Source organism: Asparagus officinalis, chromosome 4 (genome assembly GCF_001876935.1).
Source record: "Asparagus officinalis chromosome 4, Aspof.V1, whole genome shotgun sequence".
In the NCBI taxonomy this organism is placed as follows: Eukaryota; Viridiplantae; Streptophyta; class Magnoliopsida; order Asparagales; family Asparagaceae; genus Asparagus; species Asparagus officinalis.
In genome coordinates, this window is record NC_033797.1 from 71,948,058 (window position 1) to 71,972,152 (window position 24,095).

The 24,095-nt window shown below is 34.1% G+C and overlaps 2 protein-coding genes across 2 annotated transcripts in view; one reads left to right on the forward strand and one right to left on the reverse strand.

Moving 5' to 3' along the window:
- LOC109837703 (CO(2)-response secreted protease-like) overlaps positions 1–3,352 on the forward strand; it is a 6,489-nt gene extending 3,137 nt beyond the window's left edge. Inside the window, exons 4-8 of the mRNA XM_020406040.1 lie at positions 248–773; positions 1,280–1,380; positions 1,458–1,700; positions 1,762–2,090; positions 2,558–3,352. Of these exons, the coding sequence (XP_020261629.1) occupies positions 248–773; positions 1,280–1,380; positions 1,458–1,700; positions 1,762–2,090; positions 2,558–3,120 (1,762 nt within the window). The 3' untranslated portion in view covers positions 3,121–3,352. The remainder of the gene's footprint in view (positions 1–247; positions 774–1,279; positions 1,381–1,457; positions 1,701–1,761; positions 2,091–2,557) is intronic.
- Positions 3,877–8,871, reverse strand: LOC109837704 (SKP1-like protein 1A). Its single transcript, XM_020406041.1, has 2 exons — positions 8,485–8,871; positions 3,877–4,278 (listed from the first exon to the last, which is right to left on the reverse strand). The coding sequence occupies exons 1-2, from the start codon at positions 8,794–8,796 to the stop codon at positions 4,105–4,107; spliced, it is 486 nt and encodes a 161-aa protein (XP_020261630.1). The 5' UTR covers positions 8,797–8,871; the 3' UTR covers positions 3,877–4,104.

The following is a 24,095-nucleotide window of genomic DNA, read 5'->3' on the forward strand; positions in this document are numbered from 1 at the left end:
TCCTTTCCAGAATAATACTTCATAGAGTTCATTGCGGATAGAACTCTTTCTGTCACCCAATTGCAGATAGACCCCACGAGTGAAATATTGTTGGCTCTGTTACCCTCACAAGGTCTACTTGTCAAAGAATAGATTCCTCTTTCTCTGAGGGTAAACAAGTAATTAAAAAAAATTCACTCAGGGGGTTTATCTACAACTAACCCTACTTTGTATTCATTCAACTTCAATAAGTTCATATCTATGACAGGAAGCTAATTGGTGCAAGATACTACAAAAACCTGGCAGATTCAGTGCATACTTCTTCCCTAGGATCACCGAGGGACTCAGTAGGCCACGGGACCCACACATCATCCACCGCCGCCGGCTCCCCCGTCACTGACGCATCCTACTACGACCTCGCCCCAGGGACCGCCAAGGGCGGCTCAACCTCATCCAGAATCGCGATGTACAAGGTGTGCGGATCCTCAGGCTGCCCGGGCTCCGCACTGTTATCGGGCTTCGACGACGCCGTGGCCGACGGCGTCGATCTGTTGTCGATATCGATTGGTGCGTCGGCGTTCTTCAGGCCCGACTTTTCGAGCGACCCGATAGCGATTGGTGCGTTCCACGCCGTTGCGAAGGGGATCACGGTGGTTTGTTCGGCCGGGAACGATGGGCCGGAGGTGGGGACTGTGGTGAATGCGGCGCCGTGGATTTTGACTGTCGCTGCTACGACTATTGATCGGCATTTTGAGTCGGATATTGTCTTGGGAGGGAACAACAAAGCTGTGAAGGTACGGAGTCGTTCGTTTTCCGTAATATTGGTAGCGTCTACAGGGGGCTAATGTATACGAATCGTCAAGCATTTTACAATTAACTGTTTCAAAACCTTTTTCTAGATGAAGCTATTTTTCCACTCTATCATATCTTAAATTGCGAACGGTGAAAATTTTTATATGGACAATTATTTTGGGCAGCTTTAATTGCAGTCATGTAGTTTATTTAACTATAATCTGATCTTTGTAAACGTAATTCAGATCTGGTTTCATGCAAAATCAATAACAGCTTATGATAGCTTCTTGCGATTTTTCCGACTTAAGAAAACATAGTAAATGAGAGTTGATATGTTAATCCAATAGATTAGCTGGTGTGTCGTTGATGTAGCGCACATATGTGAACCTCTAGATGTGGTCATATCAATGACAAGTCAGCTAATTGTGTTGGAGAAAAGCACTAGCCCCAGTTATTACTCTTTAAAACGTATGAATGGCTATAACATATAAGTTGCTTATTGTTACAGGGGGAAGCCATAAATTTCTCTAACCTTTCGAAGACGGCATCTTATCCTTTGATAGCCGGTCTATCAGCAAAATCTAACTCAAGCTCGAGCGATGATGCAGCGTAAAATGACTTGAATTGTGCTTCCAAACTTTCCTTAGTTATCCAAATCTTACTCGTGTAGTCTTTTTTATTGACAGGCATTGTGAGATTGGTTCGTTGGATGGGAGCAAGATCAAAGGGAAAATAGTTCTCTGCAAGCACTCACAAAGCGATTCATCAAGGAGTTCGAAGGCAGATGATCTTCAGAGCTCAGGAGCAGTTGGAGCCATCATGGCAGATGAGACAGAACAGTCTAAAATTACTCCTTACATTTCCTTTCCAGTAACCGAGATCTCTGCAAAAGCAGCTGATGATATCTTCGCTTACGTCAACTCAACAAAGTAAGCACCTGAGTTCTTGATAATCAATTGTACAGTCACCAACGCATTGTTTTTGTTATAGGAATCCCATGGCTACAATTCTACCATCGATCACTGTCGAGAAGTATAAGCCAGCACCTGCGGTGGCCTATTTCTCTTCCAGAGGCCCTTCAGCTCAAACAAGCAACATGCTAAAGCCCGACATCGCTGCTCCAGGGGTGAACATACTAGCATCATGGATACCGACGAACGAGTCATCACAAATCCCAGCAGGCCAGAAACCTTCGGCGTTCAATCTGATTTCTGGAACTTCGATGGCCTGTCCTCATGTCGCAGGGGTCGCTGCCATGATAAAGTCTTGGAATCCTTCGTGGAGTCCTTCAGCAGTTCGATCGGCGATCATGACCACAGGTTAGTATCATATTAATCCCATAGCATGTAGAAAGATTAAGGGGTTATTTGGTTAGTCGTGACTGTTACTGTGAATGTAGGTGTCAGTTGCAAGCAGCTGCCGCAATTATTAAGCTTCAATTTTAAAAAATTTATAGTTTAATATACATCGATGTTTGTTAAAGGAATTGAGTTTTTGAATTGACAGTTGTGAGTAATTTGAATTGAGTTTTTTGGAATTGTCGTCAAAGTTCAAAGGTAAATCTAAAAAAGGTTGCAACTGGGACTTGCTTTTAAATCTACTTTGAGACATGAGATGCACCTGAAGGCCCTTTACAACTGTAGCTGTAACTTTAATATTTTAGCTATAGAAAGGGAACAAACAATCAACTGGTCAAAAAGATGACTTAGTTGCACGTAGGTTACAATTGCAATGAAACGAATAACCACTAAATATTTTTCTATGCAACTAACAATGAATCAAACAGCGAATCTAGTGAACAACGACAAGGCACCTCTATCGACAGACTCAGGCTCAGTAGCGACACCTTATGACTACGGAGCAGGAGAAGTGAATCCAAACAGCGCACTGCAACCAGGTCTTGTGTATGAAGCAGGTCCTGAAGACTACTTGCAGTTTTTATGCAACTACGGATACAACACCACCGACATTAAGCAGATCGCAAAGACACTTCCAGATGGATTTCATTGCCCGAAAAATTCCAGTGTGGACCTGATATCTAACCTCAATTACCCATCAATATCCATCTCAAAGTTCCGCGGGAAGGAGAGCAAGACGGTGAGCAGGATAGTTACTAACGTCGATGAAGAAGAAGGAACTACGTACGTCGCGACCGTCAACTCGCCCCCCGGACTGGATGTGAAGGTGGTACCTGATAAGCTTCAGTTCACAAAGAATGTGAAAAAGCTGAGCTACCAAGTTGCATTTTCTGCTTCAAGCTCTTCGCTTAAAGGCGATCTCTTTGGTTCGGTCACTTGGTCTGACGGAACTCATAAAGTTAGGAGCCCATTTGTGGTGTCGACTGCCTGAAAGGTGAGCCACGAATATGTATGGTCTGATAAATAAGAGAATGCCCAGCTGATATGAAACCCCGCTTATGACACTGCAAACGTACACTTTCAGAGTATTTCGTGCTGCACGTAATGCTGTTTACGATTCGGAGTGAACCTGCAGAATATTGTACTCTTCCCGAATAATCATCAGCTTGCCATGATGTAATGAAGAAAAATAACGGATTATATTAGCGCACTGTCTTGGCTCCTGCGTAGGCTTCCAAATTGTGGCTCGCATAGCTCAAAGGAACAATTACATTCGAAAGCTAAGATTGCATGGACTCCTAAGTACCTGAACAAAATTGCAGCTAATGCAAGTAACAAACAATTTGAGAATAATTCCATAATTGTAAATCATAGGAGAGCTAACAAAATTTTCCTAAGCTTTTAGGCAGGCATGAAACAATATGACAGCATTCTTAGCAGGCATGAAAACAGTATGAAAACAATATGACAGCAATTATGGATGGGGAAAAACACAAATGCAATCAACCGCCCTGTATTCTACGAAAGCATGCCTTAGGTAGCCAGCCGCTAAATTTTTATCATTTGCTTAAGGTAGTTTCGCCAAGACCATCGGTGATGGTATAAATCCCCCATGGTACTGAGTTTAAAAAACCGAGGGCAGATAATCATCAGAAACAATCAGAAGCATAAAAACCAAACCAATGTAGAAACTGAAGAATAGAAAACTTGAAGTTCCGAGCTCCATCATATTTGTAAGACACCATCAGAGGATCCAGAACCATACAAACCAGAATGCAACGATTGAACAACAGAGAGCTTAAAGTTAAGAGCTTCTTCATATTTACATATAAAAGTCGATATAAATGGAAAGCATTTTCAAGTGACAAAGTTAGCATTTTTTCCCTTTACCCAACTCCTATAAACCAGCAACTTAACCAAACTAAGATAAAGCATCGGAGACTAGACAAAAGCACCAAATGAAGCATGAAGGCCCTCACTCAAAGGCCCACTGGTTCTCCCTGCGAACCTCCTCCTCTTCCTCAGGGGTGAAGTCGTTCTTGATGTTGAAAGTCTTTCGAATTTCTTCAGGAGTCTTCCCCTTGATCATATCAGCAACAGTCTGACAGGTGAGATCCAGTAAGCTCTTTATGTTCAAGTAGTTCGCAGCCTGGAGTAATAGGGACAAAAGTAAGATCAGATGAAGACTTCCCCAATCCAACACAACAAGCATGAACAAAATAATTCAAAAGGCAACAATAAGTAGGAAAGTGTATTATCTGACTACATGTCTAGTCTAGCTCGCAAATGATTAATCATATACATGCAGATATCAAACAGATGTTCCATGGTACAAAGAACTAAGTAAAAAACTTCCTCATCCACGAGAAAAACTAAAGGCTAAGTCTAGGATCTATGACACTGTCAAGGTTCAGCTGCATGTTTAAATTTATCCAGGGTTCAAATTTATCCAAGCTTAATTGCTTATATTTACTATTCACGTTTTTCTTCTTGGTATAGATGGCAAATGTGTTAAGAATGTTGTTTTTCCTTCTTGGTATATATATCAATTTTCACATCTGTAAAAATTAATAAAAAAATTGTGCATCCAATAACGAAATTGAAAACCACAGATGCGTGTCTTAAGAAAATCAAGGGTGATCCTACTATAATGCCTGAATGAAGAGAATGCATCATATACAAGAATATGAATCTGTTTATAATAATCATATAGAAAAATTAGTTAATCAGCAAATTCAGCTCATATCCAAATATTGGCATAGCATTGATATACTTATCAGAAAAAATATCAACTCTTGATTTCACATTGTTTGACAGCGAGTCCTTAACCGAGAGAGAGAGAGAGAGAGAGAGAGAGAGAGAGAGAGAGAGAGAGTAGAAGATTGATATATATTATAGAAGTCAATGTATATTGTATCTTAAAACCACCATGCATGCATCACACAACCACAAAAGCTAGAAAACAATCTACGTAATGCAGCAGGAGAACCAGGGGAAATGTTCTATATAATGTGCATGCGAAATAAAGCAAATGAAGCATATACAAGCCTAAGCATCAATCATGAACACTATCAGACAATAATCTAAACCATTCTAATAAAAGCAAAAGAAAAATTGACTCTTGCTTACTAGATCAGAGAACAAAAAGAATTATGGTCGCATCTTCATTCTTTGTCCAGTTCCAGACTTTTTACTTAACCTCAATACACATTACATTTGCTTTTAACATTTCAGAAAAAAATTATTTGTATTAAAAGAAAAATTGTAACCGTAATCATAAGCAAGCAGATAATAGACCCCTACAAAGTCGAGCCAATCTGTACCACAAGGCATTAATTGTTAAAATGTTCAATATGACAAGTATTCATTCAGGACGAGAAAGCAATCAATACAACACTAAGTTGCACAGATATCGGTACGGGTATGGGTAGTATAACGAGTACAGGTATATGACACGACAAAATTGTAAAAGATAGGGTATAGATACACACTATGTTAAGTATATGTACTAAAATTAATAATTTACACAAGATCAATATTTTTTTTCATTTTACATAAGATCAATGTAGAAGAAATAGATGTGTAGAATATACGTCAAAGAAGCGTATGTGTTTAAAATTAGAACATGTACAATATAATTGAGCATACACCTGACTGAATGAAGTGTCCAAGAAGTTTCCGTACAAGTACTAACATGTCAAGTACGGTTGCGGCTACACGATAGAAGTACCCACGTAACGTAGATACAACATGATCACCTCGCATAACCCTCTCTTATGCGAGTATACATTGTGTACAAGAGGACATTGAATGCAACATTGTGCACAAGGGAACATTGAATGCAACATGATCACTATACATAAGCCCCTCTTAGCCCTAATCTCTGGCATTCAGTATTAACCGACCAGTTGGAGTTATGCAATTTTTGAATCAAAAAAGTTTCAGTGCTAAGAACTGTTGATAAGCCAAGTCCTTTGTTTAGCCAAGAGAAAATTTCAATAATTACATAGTTACTTAGAAGATGTTAATTTCATTTTTCTAAAATTTAGGTGGCATACTTAGTTCCTTTTTTTTTTACTGCACAAAACAATGATTATCAAATTTTCATAAACATAAGAAAACAAAACCATCTAGGAACATGAGCATAACTTCAAATGTCTTAATCATGCCTTGCTAAACATTCCTGATATTTAAGATACCACAAGAGATAAACCAATAACCGGAAACTGTTAAACGCTTGGTTTGAAGGAAAAGAACATATTATAAAGATTATTCTGCTTCCCTGTGTTATTGCAGAAGCTCCAATTACAAGGGTGCGATGAACATATTGATAGCAACACAAAATAGCCGGTTTTCATCATGTCAGACATATCCAGAAGCTCAGAACATGTTGCTTCTAGCATAAGAACACCATAAAGCCCTACCAAGTGCATGTACATATAGCCCTGGTTTTACAGGAAATCCCTGGAATTTTGAAACTAATAATATAACAGCGAGATATCAGATTAACTAATAGGGCACTGCAAACGCTTCTCCCTATGAATAAAGAGATTCCACATAAGCTATAGATGCACTATATGACAGCTCCCAGTCAATTACAACCATACTAACCACCTAATCTGAAAATCTAATGATGAGAAAGTGCAGATGAACACTACTACTTTAACACATTTAACCTACATTATCTAATGGACTATATTTATCTAACACACACAAATGGAAAGAAACACAAATGACTATCGCGGATCATCTACTCCGTGCTTTGAGATTGGGACCTATGGCACACAATCTCCCAAAGGATGGTACTATTACAGATATAAATATAGACCATGAAGAACATGAGGAGACATAGTAGCACAATGAGTGAGCAGTGATAGTCATCCATAGTGAACGCAGTGTGTAAAGTTGAAAGTTGAAACATCCCCCAGCGATTTAAGTGCATTATAATGAGCACTATATTATTATGAAATATAATAATGTAAGAAAGCAGAGAATGATACCGGATTCAATGGTTTGGAACTTTTAAACTGGAAATAATAAGTGGTTCTACGGTTCTACTAATCACATTATACATTTCATTCACATGCAATGACAATGTGATCTAGCGAGACGAAGGTAAGAAAGGGAACAAAATGGTGGTGCTAGATTTTCATTAAGATCTGAAAGCAATCAGATTGCAAGGGCAACCAATCTTCGTGAACAAAAGGTTAGTTGCAAAAGGTTAGTAGCAGCAAGAGAAAACAAACAGGTTCAACAACAAATACTTAAAACTTATACGATGGAACAGCCAATTAAGAGCCTTGCCTTTTATGGTGTCTAAAGACTGAAAAATAGTTTCTTGGAAAAGGGACACTTTTACGCTAAGGTTCTGAATTAACAACACAATACTGAGTGCAATTTTATCAATATTTCTTAATCTAAAACACTTATCTGATATTTAGTGATAAGGTATTTTTACAATCACTTAGAAAAAGTTTATTTTATGGCCTGCTTTTCAAAAGATTATTAACCATGAACTATTCAACATAACAAGTAACCACCTCAACTATCAGACCATCAATATGAGAGCCATTCTAGTATGAAACAAATAAAGTAATGATAAAGAGCAAGTTGTATTGCACAAAAAAAAAAAATTCAGTCGCCATGCAACCTCGCAAGTAAATTAACTTGCATTCTAATACTTTATAGATACAGAGACCAGCAAATGAACTAGATCTAACACCATAGCTCCAAACCATAATAAAAATGACATGCAAATATACAGCTGAAAAGAGGTTAGTCAATGCAGGTACCAAAGCAATTGGTGAAGTTATAATAGGCATTATGAAAAAATCACTAATTCTTCTTTCAGAATGAGCAAATCAACTACATAATCGATATCTAAAACAAACAAGATACAAAATAGACAATCAAATAACAATGACAAAATATTTCTCATTTGAAGAAAACAAATTGGATAAGCAAAATACCCTAATGCATCAACCTGCAAAACTGCTGCATGAAACCATAAATATTATGCCCAAAAGTGACTTGATCAAGCACTAAAACTAGATTCATATTCTCATGTTACTCTAGCAACTTGATAGTTACAAGACTTAAATCAATTACTTCATATAATAGTTATATGGAAAGAAATTTATCATGGTACTAATCAATGTATAAAACCCAAAAATTGAAGGTAATGAATACCAATAGCTACCAAACCCTAAAATTGCAGATAACGCGAACCAAATCACAAGTTAACCGGAACAACATCTAATTACCACAGAAATCAAAGCAACAAAGCAACAGATCTAAAGATCACAAATCAAACCTAAACCCAGGAAAATCAAAGCGCAAAAGACAGAAAACAAACCAGGATGAGATCGAACAGCGTAGGCTGATCGACCTTGACGAAATCGGCATCCCAAGCCTTCAACTCCTCATCGCCGGACTTATCGTCGGTCTTAGCGGAAGCAGCGTCGACGTGCTTCTTGCAGTACTCGATCACCTTCGACAGGATCTTGCTGTTGACGTTGGGGAGCGGGATCCCGCTCTCAGCGCACTCGTCCTCGATCATATGCCTGATCGTCTGCGACTCCATGGCCACGACCTCCTCGATCTCGAATTCCTCGCCGTCGGAGCTCCTCAGCGTGATCATCTTCTTCGATTCGGTCGCGGTGGCCATCGAGAAAACCCTGGAAGATTTTGAAAACCCTACAAATTTGGGGAAGATCAAATAATTAGGGGCAGGTGGAGGAGCGGATAAGACCGATTGGGGGTATTTATAGAAGAGAGTTGGGCGTGGACCAACTACGTTTCGGAGTTCTAGACCTCTCTAATTATTATTTTTTGAATTTTAAACTAGTGGACTAGATCAGACCAATTAATGCACCTAATGTGAATTGGGTCGACCGAGCTTGGATACGATCGCGTCTCAACCAGCGACGTTAAATATTCATGAATATTTACGAATCGAATACTAACATTTATTTAAAATTATCGAATTCGAATATGGATTTTAATATTTATATATGAAGTTTTTCAAATTCGATCTCAAATACTTGGCAGTCTATGTTACCCCGACACGGCAAACTAAGTCTCGTACCCGTGTCGGGTACGTTTTGGGTGCGGATCCGCACCCAAACGGCAGGGACACGGCGATTTCACAAGAATGAGGGGGAAAAAGTTGCGAACTTGAAAAAAAAAGTTACGAACCTTATAACACATCAACGGAAGCGACGACGGATTCTAGATCTCAAGGCGTCGGGTCAATTGCAGCGCCTCGACGACGAAATCAGCTCCTCGACGACGAATCAACGCCTCGACGACGAGATCAGCGCCTCTGCTCGAAGACAGGTTTGATTTTTAGGGTTTTGTTTTTGTTGTTTCTCCTTTTTCTCCTTTTTCCTCGACGACAAGATCAGCGCCTCTCCTTTTTCTCATTTTTCCTCGACGACGAAAGTTGGGGCTGGTTCCATGCGCCCTCTTCCAGCCATCATGCATTTTTTTTCTCGAGAGAACGAAGAGGAGATAAAGAGCGGCGGAAGAATTAGGGCTGGGAGAGAACGAATGGGAGAGAACGAAGAGGAGATAAAGGGCAGCGGAAGAATTAGGGCTGGGAGAAGTTGATCTTCTTTTTTTTTCCTTTATATACTATGTGCTAATATTTCCATAAACCCCTCATCAATTCTTTTTTTGCAGCAAGCCCCTTAACAAATACAAATATGTTTATATATATATATATATATATATATATATATATATAGCCGTGTCCCCGTACCCTACTTTTTACAAATTTGCTGTGTCCCGTATCAGTACTCGTACCCGTACCCGCACCCGTACCCGTACCTAGGCAACATAGTTGGTAGTTGATAAATATTCATGAATATTTACGAATACTTAACGAATATTAAGATATATTTATTCTTCTAAAAAATTTAATTTCAAATATTATTCAAATTCATGGTGTATGTTATCTTTTTGCATTAGTTATGGACCAACTTACTAAGCATGTTCAAGATGAAATTCCATGGTGTATGTTATTTGCTGATGATATAGTATTAGTTGATGAAACTAGAAGAGACATTATTTCCAAAGTAGAAAGATGGAGACAAGCTCTTGAGTCTAAATGTTTTAGAATTAGTAGGAAAAAAACAGAATTTATGTAATGCATTTTTAATAAAAGTAGGAAAGAAATATAGCCTATTGTACATATTGATGGCCAAGAAATACCTAAAACTAATCATTTTCGCTATTTAGGATCTATTATTAGGCATAATTGTGAGATACATGATAATATTAATTGTGCATCGAATCAAATCGGTATGGTTGAAATGGAGGAGTGTTTCGGGTGTCTTATGTGATCGTAGAATACCAATGCAACTAAAGGAAAAAAAATCTATAGGACGGTTATAAGACTAATTGTGCTTTATGGGTCAGAATGTTAGGCAATTAAAAAATAACATGCTCTTAAAATGATTGTAGTAGAAATAAGAATGTTGTGATGGTCTTGTGGGTATACATTAAAAGATAGGATAAGAATTGAATGCATCCGTAATAAATTAGAGATTACGCCTATTGAGGATAAAATGAGAAACAATAGATTAAAATGGTTTGGTCATGTACAAAGGAGACCCATTAATGCACCGATTAGGAAAAGTGATAATATTAGAGTTAATGGGGTTAGAAGATCTAGAGATCGACCTAGAATGACTTGGTCAGAAGCAATTAAGAAGAATATAATTAAGACTAACGTAACGGAGGAAATGACCCACAACAGAATAAAATGAAAAAATATGATTCATGTAGCTGACCCCAAACATTTGGGATAAAGGTTGAGTTGTTATTCAAATTCATAAGTAAAACTTATTCTTTATAATATGTGATGTATATATATTTCAATCAAAATTTTTATTAGAAAACAGATTTAAGATTATTTAAGTCTTAAAATCAATACATAAAAATTGAGTAGAAATTATAACTGTGTTAAAAATATGACATCATATGTGTAATAATACAAATAATAAGTGATCAAATTTTAAACGAATATTTGATAGACAAACAAATCGAATATACATCTAGTTAAATTCTATTTGTTAGTAAAGTCGAATACTAAAAATTATTTGTTTAGTGGCAAATGAACTACCGAATCGAATATGACTGAATAGTTACCCGAACAACTATCAAACTATTTGTTAATTATTTGGTTCATTTCCACCCCTAGTCTCAACCAGCTTAAATTTTAACTAATGTGCACCCCATGCTATTTTTAAGCACTGCATTTTAAATTTGCCTTCTTCTAAATTTTAATACATTTAATTTAATTATTATCTGTTTAAAATTACAAATTATATCTACTCCTCTACACTTAAAAGAATGATTCAAGTGTTAATACATTTAATTTAGAAATCATATCTACTCCTCTATGCTTAAAGAATGATCCAAGTTTTAATATATTTAATTTGCTTTACTGTTTATGATACATTAAATATTGTAGTGTGAATAATAATTTCAAGTATGGAGGGGCAGATTTGATTTACTGTTTATGCTACAGTAAATTATTGTAGCATGAACAATAACTTCGAGTATAGAGGACCAGGCTTGATTTCATGTTTATGATACAATATTTTTTTAGTATTTTTAGTATAATATAAACAGTAATTCTTTAGATTCTCTTTTAAATATAGAGCAGTACATAAGATTCAGATTATATCAGTTCGAGCCAAAACCCAAGCTCTCTTAGACTAATGGGCCCAAATTCATCCCATGCTTACGAAATTTTAATTATAATAATCAAGTCAACGAGCAAAACCATGTTTGCTATATCCACTCCCAAACAGTAATTTTGAGAGTTAGATTGCCAAAAATGCCCTTTTGATGTTGAGGGTGTTTCTGGAATGGACTTGGCCTGTTTTGGTTTGGGAGAAGGACAATTTAGACCTCACACACCACCAAAGTTACTGTTTGGGAGTGTGAATAGTTGGACCCGAGCAAAACTGATGCGCACATTGACATTGAGAGGGGAAATGTCAAAAAAAATAACAGTTTAGCACTTGGTTTAAAGTTGTATTATATATCTAACAAATCCGAATAAATAATATAGTAAGTTGTAACCAAAATATAGCAACTCACACTATTATACTAGACTGTTGAAATATATAGTGAAGTATTTCACAAATAATGGTAAGTTTGGAAGTGGTTGGGTTTACAAATAAACAAGGTTTAGAGTGTAGATTTATGGACAAAAACAAACCTTATCATAAGTGAATACGAGGATAAAATTTTGGGTTCATAAGCAAAAAAAACCCATATTTTACTTGTGAAACCATGTCATTAGTATGAAAAAGAACCAAAAGAAATAACAGCTTAAACATTTGGTTTAAATTATATCTATATAGCAAGTAACAATAAAATAAAGCAACTTAGGGACAAAAATAATGATTAAACATTTGGTTTCAAAATAGACAGTATTTATGTAGCAAGTAATGATAAATATGGGGTTTGATTTTTTTTCACTTAGTCCCTTAATCTTGAATATTTTGAATTAGTCCCTCAAATCATTGAAATTGTTATTTGCTCTCTCAGTTCTTAAGTTATCTTGAATTACTCCCTCCAATCATTAAAATTGCTATTTGATCCCCCAATTGTTAAGTTATTTTGAAATTAGTGCTCTTAATCAAGAGAAAATGCAACAATTAGAAGGAAATTAGTCCCTCAAATCATCAAAGTTTTTGTTACATTCCCATTTCACATAGTTTGTTTCAAATTAATAATTTTAATTGATGATTTTACAATTGATTTGAGACTAATTTCAAAATAATATAAAATTTGGGACCTAATAGAAATTTCAATGATTTGATGGACAAATTTAAAAACATGGAAGATTTTAGGGACTACTAATTAAAAAACTCTAAAATATAACAACTTATACCGTATATCAAACTGATGAATTACAAGTTTGTTTAAAATTAATTCCATGGAGTAGAGTGATTTTAAATGCAAGTGGGTTTAAAAGTAAATGCGATAAAACTTTGGGTTTATAAAAAAAATCCCTTTGTGAATTGAGTGGTTTAAAAAATAGAGAGAGCTAATTATCATTATATTTTATTACACTTTTGTACCCTCATTATCTATTTTATTTGAATAAACATATCTCCTAATAATATTTTTTGTCTTAATTTGCAGATAATAAAGAATTATTGAATAAGAGCTCAAATAAAAATAATTTTGAGCCCAAGAGATCTTTAATGAACCCTAAGATGCCTAAATCCAAATCTCATGACTAAGTGTAGAAGTAAAATCTTAACACTCATCACTTTCTTGGTTGATAATTATTAATAACTTGACTTTCAATTGAGAATTAAATCAAATCTAGAAAGAAACAAAGTCAAAATATCGCGCTTAGGATGGTCAACCATAAAGAAAAGGTGATATCTCCCAATCTAAAAAGCAGAATGATAATCATATTTTTATTAAAATTTTATACTCTCGTTATCTATTTTACATGAATAAATATACCACTAATAATTATTTTTATCTTAAATTTTAGGTTAATGAAGTGTAAAACCCCAAAAGATTGAATAAATTATAATAAATGGTAATAAATATGTTATATGGTTATAAATGACATATTTGATGTTTGAGTATGCTAGGGATTGATTTGAGATCAATCCAATGTATATATGTGAATATAGATGAGAAACATGCACAAAATCATGCACAAACCTAAATCTGAGCTTAGTAGTTGACTACAACTCAGAGTAGTCGACTAATAAGGTCGTTAGTCGACTAATGAAGGCATTAGTCGACTAACGGGTCTGTTTCCAGGATTTATTTTAGATTCCGGGCCAGTTTTGGTTTATATTCGTACCTAGTCATGTATACCTCTATAAATACTCGTTTTAACCCTAATTTCTGAGAAAATTTCGTAAGATCAGCATCCATCTTCCTCCCTCAATCCTAAACCATAATTTGTGAGATTTGGGAGAGTTTTGAGGTATTTGTCGAGAGGAAGGCTGAGATTTGTGATCGTGGTTGAAGGGGGAGCTTGCATATACGTGGTTGAGGAGTCCAGCATCACCCTAAGGCAAGATCATTTTCATCCAAACCTGCACCCTTAGTAATTTAAAGATTTAGTGTGCTTAAGTTAATGTTTTGTGTGTTTATTCATAGTTACATATGATAAAAGGTAGATTTTTTGATATTAGGTCTGTAATTCCATGATAGATCTGATGTTTTCATTATTGTTTGCATTAGAAACATGATCATGATCATTAGGATAATTGTTAATTTTATTTTTAATTTATTAATTACGTTTAACCCATGTGCAAACCCTAGTTTGTTAATTAATCAAGTTTTTCTTATAAATTAATCATGCTTAAACCCTAGGTTGTGAGATCACAATGACATGAACGTGTTTTAAACAAGCTTACCTCTGTTCAGTGTTAGTTATAACCTTGTTCAATTTAAATTATGAGATAATTCATGCTTTTATGTGAGAATTTGAATAATTATAAGGCTGAACCCAAATTAGTGTTTAATCCAAGAGTTAAATCATGTGAACTAATCTCTGATAGTAAATTTCAAAAGACTAAAACCTTTTCCTATGTTCCATGTGATTTGAATGAGTTTTGTTTAAGAAATAATCACCAAAAAAACATAAAAACCTGAGAAACAGAAATCTATTTAACATAGAGTAGTCGACTAATAACATGTGTAGTCGACTACTCCTTTCCTAGTGTGACTCACAGAATTGTTTTCATAGCAGAGTAGTCGAGTAATGTCCATATTAGTCGACTATTCACACTTAGTCCAATTTTCCAGATTCTAGATGGACTCAGAGTAGTCGACTACTAAGCGTAGTAGTCGACTACTAAGGCTATTTTTTGAGTTTGTGGTTTGTATCTGTTTGAGATGTGTTCACGTGGTTCGAGCAGCACTCCTTTACAAGTAAATTAACGAATACACAAGTACAATGTTGTTTGCACACACATGAGTATCCCAGAGGGGATTATGTCAAGTGTTGGGTTATTTATTGTTCATACACTCGTTGGATATCGTTGATGAGCACAACTCAGTACTATATAGGATAGTGCATCGATATACCAGATTTACATAGTTTATACATGAAATGAATATCATTGATAAGCTCAGTTACGTACTATGTGGGATAGTGCGTCGATATTCCATTCGTACAGGCCATTGAGTCAGGTTTGGATGCTTTGTCTAGCAATCCGTCCCGCACGAGGGTGCGATGAGGCTTGTGAGTCATCTTTTTGGATACCTATATGGTAGGCTGTTCCGCACTCATGTTACGTATTGATATCGTGATGAGACTAATGAGTCGTGTATAATGTTTAGGATACTTACAGGGTAGTCCATTATATATGATGATGTTAAGTTTTAAAATCTTACAAAGAATTGCACTGAGATAGCTAATTGATAGCCTGAGCCTTTGGTGGATGTCAGTTATGGATGTGATTCATCATTGAGATATATGATCGGGATACTTTGCTCTTGAAAGCATTTATGCTATCTCCTTTAGTGCCTTAGTTTGGATCAATGATTAATGATACACAATTTGAGACATATGATATATACATGAGAGTTTTCTTGTTTGGATTATTTTGCTCGACGTACCAGTCTCGTGTTGTTGATTTCTAATTGTTGATTTCATTTAGGTTGTTTATTCTTAGTTCAGTATTAATGTTTAGATATCTACAATTTGAGACACATGATATATACATGAGGGTTTCCTTGTTTGGATTATTTCGCTCGACGTACCACTCTTGTGTTGTAGGTTTTTAATTGTTGATTTCATTTAGGTTGTTTATTCTTAGTTCGGTATTAATATTTAGATATCTATAATTTGAGACATATGATATATACATTAGAGTTTCTTTGTTTGGATTATTTCTCTTGACGTACTATGTCTCGTGCTGTAGGCTTCTAAATGTTAATTCTACTTAGATACAGGAAAAATAATCTAGGTAGACTATGCTTAATAGATAGAGCCTCCACTCAATCTAGTAGCCCTTCTCCTGGGGACGGATCGAAGTGATCTTGCTGTTACGTTCTGACACTCTTTATGTGGTTCTTTTTGTTGTTTTCTCTTCTTTCAAGCAATACAGAAGTTCAGAGAGCTGCAGGATGACGGAGTTCTTACATAGTCGCCGTCACATGAGTTATTAGTAGAAGCTCCACAATAGATTTTTTTATGATTTCATTCAGACTTTAGAGTTTTATTTTCATATTATAAAGATAGTGTGCTTTAGTACGATTTCCAGTTGATTCATGTTGAGACATTTTTTTATTCCATATATCAGATGTGTTTCAGTTGAGATATGATTTTTATTTATGAGACATCTCTTTCTATATCATGTCTATTACATTCATTTCTTTATTTTACATTTTTTATACCTACACTTCTTTTGATTCCACTAGAGGATATTACTGTGATTGGTGAAATGTGTTATTACATAGTGTGGGTGCATCGCATGTTTAACATCTCTGGGCTCACCTTGGACTACAACCATGTGTGAAAACAGGAGCGTCACACGAAGAAATATTGAATAAAAGCCTAAGATTTCAACTCTCAACAAATCCCAAGAGAAGAATCGGTCAAGGTTAGTTGTCGATAGTGGGATCGGTACCTGTATCGATAGCGGTATCGATACCCATATCGATACCACTATCGATACGTGTTTACTGTACCGAAATTAAGGGCTAAAATAGATTAGCTTGGGGATCAAGTTTAATTCAAGGACTCATATTTATTACTGTAGGGTATAAATAGGGGGTAGAGAGTGAGGGGTTGAGGAGGTAAAAAATTTTGTAACTCTATTTGGAGAGGAGAGTTACTCTTAATTGAGAAGACCTTCCAAATTTATAACTTTTATTGCAATTAATAAAAAAAATTCACATCTTCATATTTTCTTCTCTTTATTTGATGATGATAAAGATAAAGATTAAAATGAAGATCAATTTGAAGGTTTGCTTTCATGAGGCTAACTCTCTTGTATTTTAAATTTTCTCTTTTATTTTCATTTCTTTTATTTTCTTCTTGCTTTAGTAGTTAGATTTACATTAATGCATTGTAGAGTAGATTACATTCTTGTCTTGATTTCTCATTATTATCTTGCACTTTTAATTTGTAGAGTAGATTTATTTTCTTGCATAATCTAGATTTTTATTTATGTTCTTTTCTTTTATAATTTAGTTAGATTTATTTCTATGTTCATAGTATATATTTCTTTGTTCTCATTTCTCTTCTTTGTAATTAGTTTTTATTCTCATTCTCTCTTTTTTATTTCTTGTGGTCATTTCTTAAGATGTGGAACTAATTCATGTAGGAATTCTAGAATTGTATGAAACTAGCCTAAATTCTTTTATTGTATAAATTATTCTCTTGCACTTAAAATGTTTAAGTGTAGGATAATCAACTAGAGAACTAATTGGTAGAAGAATAATTTAATAATCTATATTTATCTTAAGTGGTTTGATAGGTTATGCTTATGAATTCTAGAATTACTATCTAGTTGTTGTTCTTTTCATGAATATTAATTTTTCTTAGATGATAATTTGATAGGTTATACTTTTCTTAATTGGTTTTATAGTCTATGCTTAATAAGTCTAAAGTAAAATATGATACAAATAGAATGGTTCACAATTTATAATTGAAATTAGCTAGTGAATTCTGTTGGCTTTTTTGTTTTGATGATATTTTAACAAATAATTTACAACTAATATTATTTGTCTAGTGTTTGTATTTTTATATTTATTCTAGGCAAACAATGAGTTGGAGGATGGATGAAATCGAGCTTCAACAATCATATCCAATGGAGGTTGGCTGAATATCAGTATGAAGCAATGTAATTCAAGTCAAGATCCAAGTTCAAGATTCATCCGCAAAGTGTACTGAGTTGAGCTACATCAAAGATCAAATAGCTTGGGTAATTTAGTTTAGGTTGTATATTATGTGTGTTGGTACTTTAAGCTCAATCATATAATACACACATACACGTTTTTGGTTATATATATATATATATATATATATATATATATATATATATAAGTTTTATATACAAGTTTTGGTTTTTGGTTTTTGGTTTTTAAGTTTATATAAATATGAATTTGTAAAAATGTTGAGTTATTTGCTTATGGACTTAATAATCATTATATACATATTTTATAAGTTTATAAATTCATTTGATAAAGTTTCAAAAGTTTGTTTAAGTCAAAATGACAAGAACAAGTGTTTTGTATTTTCATGTTTTGGACTAGTTTTGATTAATGATAAGATTTTACAAATGTGAAGTGCAATTCTAAAAATTCTTTTTGTAACATGTTCATTAATATGTTTATAAACATTTCTCAAAGTTTTACATTTTTTAGAATTTATTTGCTATTTTTAAAGGCACTTCAAAAATTAGTTTTACTATTTCAAATCAGGCTGATAATGAGTTATCAGTCGACTGATATAAGTGTTCAGTCGACTGATGAAAACGCCTGGAATCGTCAATAGTTTTTGTTTTTATGTTGGTTGATTGATCAGTCGACTGATGAGGTCTTCATTCGACTGACAAAGTCCTTCAGTCGACTGATGACGTGTTGTTAGCCTGTAACAATCATCTCATCAGCTTACTGACGAACAGTATCAGTCTACTGATGCTGTAACCGCTAGTTTTTTCAACATTGTCCTGTTTTGAGTTTTTGGTCTTTTTACTTTGATTTTCTTGTGTTTTAGGGTCCCTATAAATACCCCTCATACCTCAGACCAAAAAGAACCAAGAGAAAAGTTTTAAAAGAGTTTTACAAGTTTGTTTAAGGGTTTTAAGTTTGTTTCAAGTTTCGATTTGTGAAGAAATTTTTACAAGAGCTAGAGGAGATCACCATTTGTGTTTGAGCTTCAACTCTTCTCTCCCTCTCTCCCTCTTGTTATCTATAGAGAAGTTTTTCTAAACTCTATTTCTAGTTATTTATTGTTTTGTTCATAATTTCCATAAGCTAAATTTTAATTGAGTTTAGATTTTTTTTGAATATATCTCTTTTTTCACACACAACCATTGAGCTTATTGTATTTGCACACATAGTATTTAGGGTTGTGGAATTGTGATATTGAGAGTTTGCTTTTAGAGAGTTCTCATCTATTGTAGAGAACAAATCTTGTTATCGTGCCTTTCATTGTGAGGATACACTTTGTAATACACTTGTACACTGAGATGAGTGTATGGTGAGAGACGTGATCGTCCCAAAAAGAGTGGTGTCGGTAGTAAAACCTAGGAAGAGGTTATAAATCCGAGCACTTAAGGGAGACACGGGCTAGAGACCAACACTTAAAGGGTGTAGAGTGTGATTGCTAGAGTGTTGATTGTAAAGTTTTCGGTGAGCTAGAAAACCAAGTGTGAGGTGTAAATGTTTTCGGGTGAGCGTCGAAAACCCGGTGTGATAGTGAATTTCTCCCCTGGAGTGGGGAGCGGAGATGTAGTCGGAAGTACCAAACTCCGTGATCATTTTCTTGTGTTTGAGTTTGGCATTGGCGTGTTTTTTCTTACATATTTTCATATCGCCTTTGTTGCATGTTTATATTGCCATTAATTTTATATCCTTGCATATATATCTTGTTGCATATCATATTTGCTAGGATAATTATTAATAAGTTTTTAATTATCACAAAATCATATTAGATTAGCATAAACCCTATTCACCACCCTCTAGGGTGTTTTTAATTGGTATCAGAGCTTGGTGCTCTTTGATTTAAGGTCTAATCGTTTTGAGTTAAAAATCCAAATTATCTTTTATGCTAATCTAGTTTTGAGATTTATTGTTATCTTGTTTGCATATATATAGATATCATGGACATGTATTGTGCACCTTGTTTAGGCCATGATCCTAATGTTGCTCATAGAATAGATAATTTCTCCTATGACCAATGGTGCTCTAGATTTAATATATTTGTTCGATAAAGACACTTTGATTTATGGGAAATTGTAGATTGTGCTTATATTATACCCACTTCGGAGAAATCCAAGTGGAGTAAAAATGATCATAAGATGTTTACAATGAATAAGCTATTGTTAGAATTTTTGTGTAACGCTTTTGATTCATCTTTTTCTAACAAGCTTGATTCATTTGATAGTGCTTACAAATTGTGGAAATTCATAGAAGCACATCAAGGTAACTTAGAGGCAATTCGACAAGCTTTGTTCGGCTTCCTCTTCAAGTTCATGCGGAGCCTCATCGTGCACACGGCCACTAGGTGATAGCCCTAGTGTGGTAAGCAATCCCAATTCCGAAAGTGAATTAACTATTGATGAACTCGCTTGTGCCTATGAAAATTAATGCATTCCTATAAGAAGTTACATACAAATTTTATTGATTTAAAAAGCAAGCATGTAACTTTAAAATCCGATCATGAGTTGCTAGCTTCTAAGTTTAAAAATATTTCTAATGATAATGTGATCCTGAAAGAAAATAATAAGAAATTAAAATTAGATCATATTGCTTTGACTTCAAACATTGCTAACTTAACTCATGAAAGAGATAATACCATGTTAGAAGTAGAAAACATGAAAAATAAGGTTAGCTCTTTTGCTAACAATCACATTTGCTCTACTTCTAACAATAATGTTTATGTGCATAATGATGAGTTGAATCATGTTAAAAATAGAATATCTTCTTTATATTTAACCCTTAATTCATGCATTGTTAATAATAATAAACTTATGGACTTATGTGCAAAGTCTCGTGCTAACTCTTCAAAACCAAGCACTCTCTATGCATATATGTATAACAAAATTTACAAGTGTTCAATTTGTGATCGTAAAGGCCATTTAGCTAAATTTTGCTATGATGCACAAAAACCCAAAAATGCTAATATTAGTGCTCCTTGTGCATCTCATCAAGTTTCTTCATCATACACACATACACATATACATGCACACACTCATAAAGTTCATAATAAGCATGATCATGTGTTTAAATATGATCTTTGTGGATGTTTCGGCTATTTGGTAAAATTTTGCTATGATTTGAAAAAGACTTCATCTTTGCCAAATGATTTTATTAAGCCACAAAAGTTTAAATGTGATTATTGTGGTCGTTTTGGTCATTTAGCCAAATATTATTTTAATTTGAAAAGAAAATCTAGTTTGCCAAATGTTTCTAGTAGACCACTTGTTTTCAAGTGTGATGTTTGTGGTAGGTTTTGATATCTTGCAAAATTTTGTTTTGATTTGCAAAAAGCTTCATTTTTGCAAAATGTTCTAATAAGACCATCTTTGTTTAAAAATGTTTTGCATTTGTAAAAAGCTTCAAATAAATTACGTTTGTTTGTAAATGATTCCTATGCATGCCCACTAGGTCAACACAAACATTTTCACTCTTTTCATTGCATGAATTACAATCGAAAAGGTCATTTGAATGAATATTGTTTTGACCATGTTAGTACATAAAATGCACCCAAAAGAGATCATAACCCTAGGGCATTAACCTTTCATGATAGGGATCATGTCCTAAAATCCTTTGGTACCAAGAATACTTGGATACCAAAATAAATTTAATTTTTAAACCAAGAATTTTAGTGTTTATTTGTTTTTCCATTTCTTGGTTTTGAAAAACATGTTTTGAATTTTTTTTGAAAATAAAACAAAATTTATGTCAAGACTTTGTTTTTCATGTTTTTCATTCTTTTGGCTTTGATTGTCATGAGCGGTCTATGTTTGATCAACCCTCGGGTTTATTAGGTGTTTATTCCCAAATCTTGTTTACTGGATGCTAAAAATATTTATATGGGTTGAAACAAGCTCAAGAGCTTGATATGGTTGTCTCTCTTACTTTTTGAAAATCGATGATGGTTTGGTTTTATGTTCTCATATGGTTTACTTGTGATTTATGATTTTATTGGTTGATTTGTTTTCATTTGAAAACATGTTGCACGATTCTCATGTTTTCTTTCTTGATTTCATAAATTTTTGATTAGGTTTTGTTTAAAAACCAATGCTTTGAGACATATTTTTTTAAATGACATATCTACATGTGTTCTCAATTGTCTTATTATATGTGAGTTGTGTTTAGCATATTTTTCATATATGATTGCTCACATATTTGTCTTAGTATTCATTTCATATATCCTATAAGGTATTTTGATAGGGGGAGCATTCCCTATTTCTATTATTGTTTTTATACTCACCGTGCTTATTTGTAGGGGAGCTTTCGCTCTCTACTTGTTTCCCCTTTTTGATGTTGTCAAAGAGGGAGAAATATTATGAGTATCTATTGTCTTTATTTTTATACATGATAATTATAATTTATATATTCATTTTATATCATGTATATCTCTTTGTGTAAATTATTTGTCATCATCAAAAAGGGGGAGATTATTGGCCTTTATGTTTTGATGATGTTTTAACAAATAATTTATAACTAATATTATTTGTCTAGTATTTATGTTTTTGTATTTATTCTAGGCAAACAATGAGTTGGAGGATGGATGAAATCGAGCTTCAATGATCATATCAAATGGAGGTTGGCGTAATATCGGTATAAAGTAATGCAATTCAAGTCAAGATCCAAGTTCAAGCTTCAACCGCAAAGTGTACTAGGTTGAGCTGTATCGAAGATCATATAGCTTGGGTAATTTAGTTTAGGTTTTATATTATGTGTGTTGGTACTTTAAGCTCAACCATATACACACATACACATTTTTGGTTTATATATATAGTTATATATATATATATATATATATACAAGTTTTATATACAAGTTTTGATTTTTGGTTTTCAAAATATTGTCTAAGTCAAAATGTCAAAAACATGTTTGTCTAGTTTTCATGATTTGGACTAGTTTTAAAAAATCACGAGTTTTCACATTTGGGAAGTGAAATTCCAAAAATTCTTTTTTGTAACATGTTTATTATCATGTTTATAAACATTTCCTAAAGTTTTACATTTTTTGAAACTTATTTACTATTTTTTAAAGAGGATTTATTTTTACTATTCAAAATAGACTGATATTGTGTTATCAGTCGACTGATGCAAGGGTTCAGTCGACCAATAAAATCGTCTGAAAAGTACAAAAGTTTCTATTTTTATGACTGATAAACTATCAGTCGATTGATGAGGTCATCAATCGACTGATGAGCTCTTCAGTCGACCGATGAGCTGTGAGCTACCTATATTGATCAGCTCATCAGTCGACTGATACTGGTCATCAGTCGATCGATGGCCTCTAACAACTAGTTTTTTCAGATTTTCACGTTTTCTTTTTTTATCTTTTTTTTTTGTTTTCTCTTAGTTTTAGAGCTTGTTTTATGATCCTATATATACCCCATACCCTCTAACTTCTGAGGCTAATCAAGAATAATTTTAAACAAGTTTAAAAGGGTGTTTAAGTTTTGTTTACGTGTGTTTTTTTAAGATTTGTTTTGTGAAGAAAGTTCACAAGTAGAGGGGATCATCTTCATTGTTTGAGCTTCAATTTAATCCATCTCTTCATCTTGTTTTTCAGAGAAGAATTTCTAAACTCAATTCTAGCTTTGTATTTATTATTTGTTAATTATCATCTTCATTAAGCTAGCGTTTATATTGAGTTTATATTTAATTTTCACTCATTGTTTACACACACTCACTTGAGTTTAAGTATTTTCATACATAGTTATTTGGGGTTGTGAGATTGTAACATTGAGTGCAGGCTTAATTGGGTTCTCACATTGTTTAGAGAACAAATCATTTTATTATTATGATTTTATTGTGAGATCACTTTGTAATACACTTGTACACCGAGAGAAGTGTATGATGAGAGATGGAGTTGTTTCCAAGAGGAGTGGCGTCGGTAGTAAAACCTAGAGAGAGATCGTAAATCTGAGCACTTAAGGAAGGACACTGATTAGAGACCAACACTTACATGGTGTAGAATGTGTTTACAAGAGTGTGAGATTGTAGAGTTTTTGGTGAGCTAGAAAACCAAACTTGTGAGGTGTAAACATTT

Bases quoted from the DNA above. Each gene is read 5' to 3' on its own strand.
- LOC109837704 (XM_020406041.1), bottom strand. From the start codon at position 8,796: ATGGCCACCGCGACCGAATCGAAGAAGATGATCACGCTGAGGAGCTCC. The intron at 4,279-8,484 runs GTTTGTTTTCTG...CTATTACTCCAG, and splicing joins CGCTGTTCGATCTCATCCTG to GCTGCGAACTACTTGAACAT.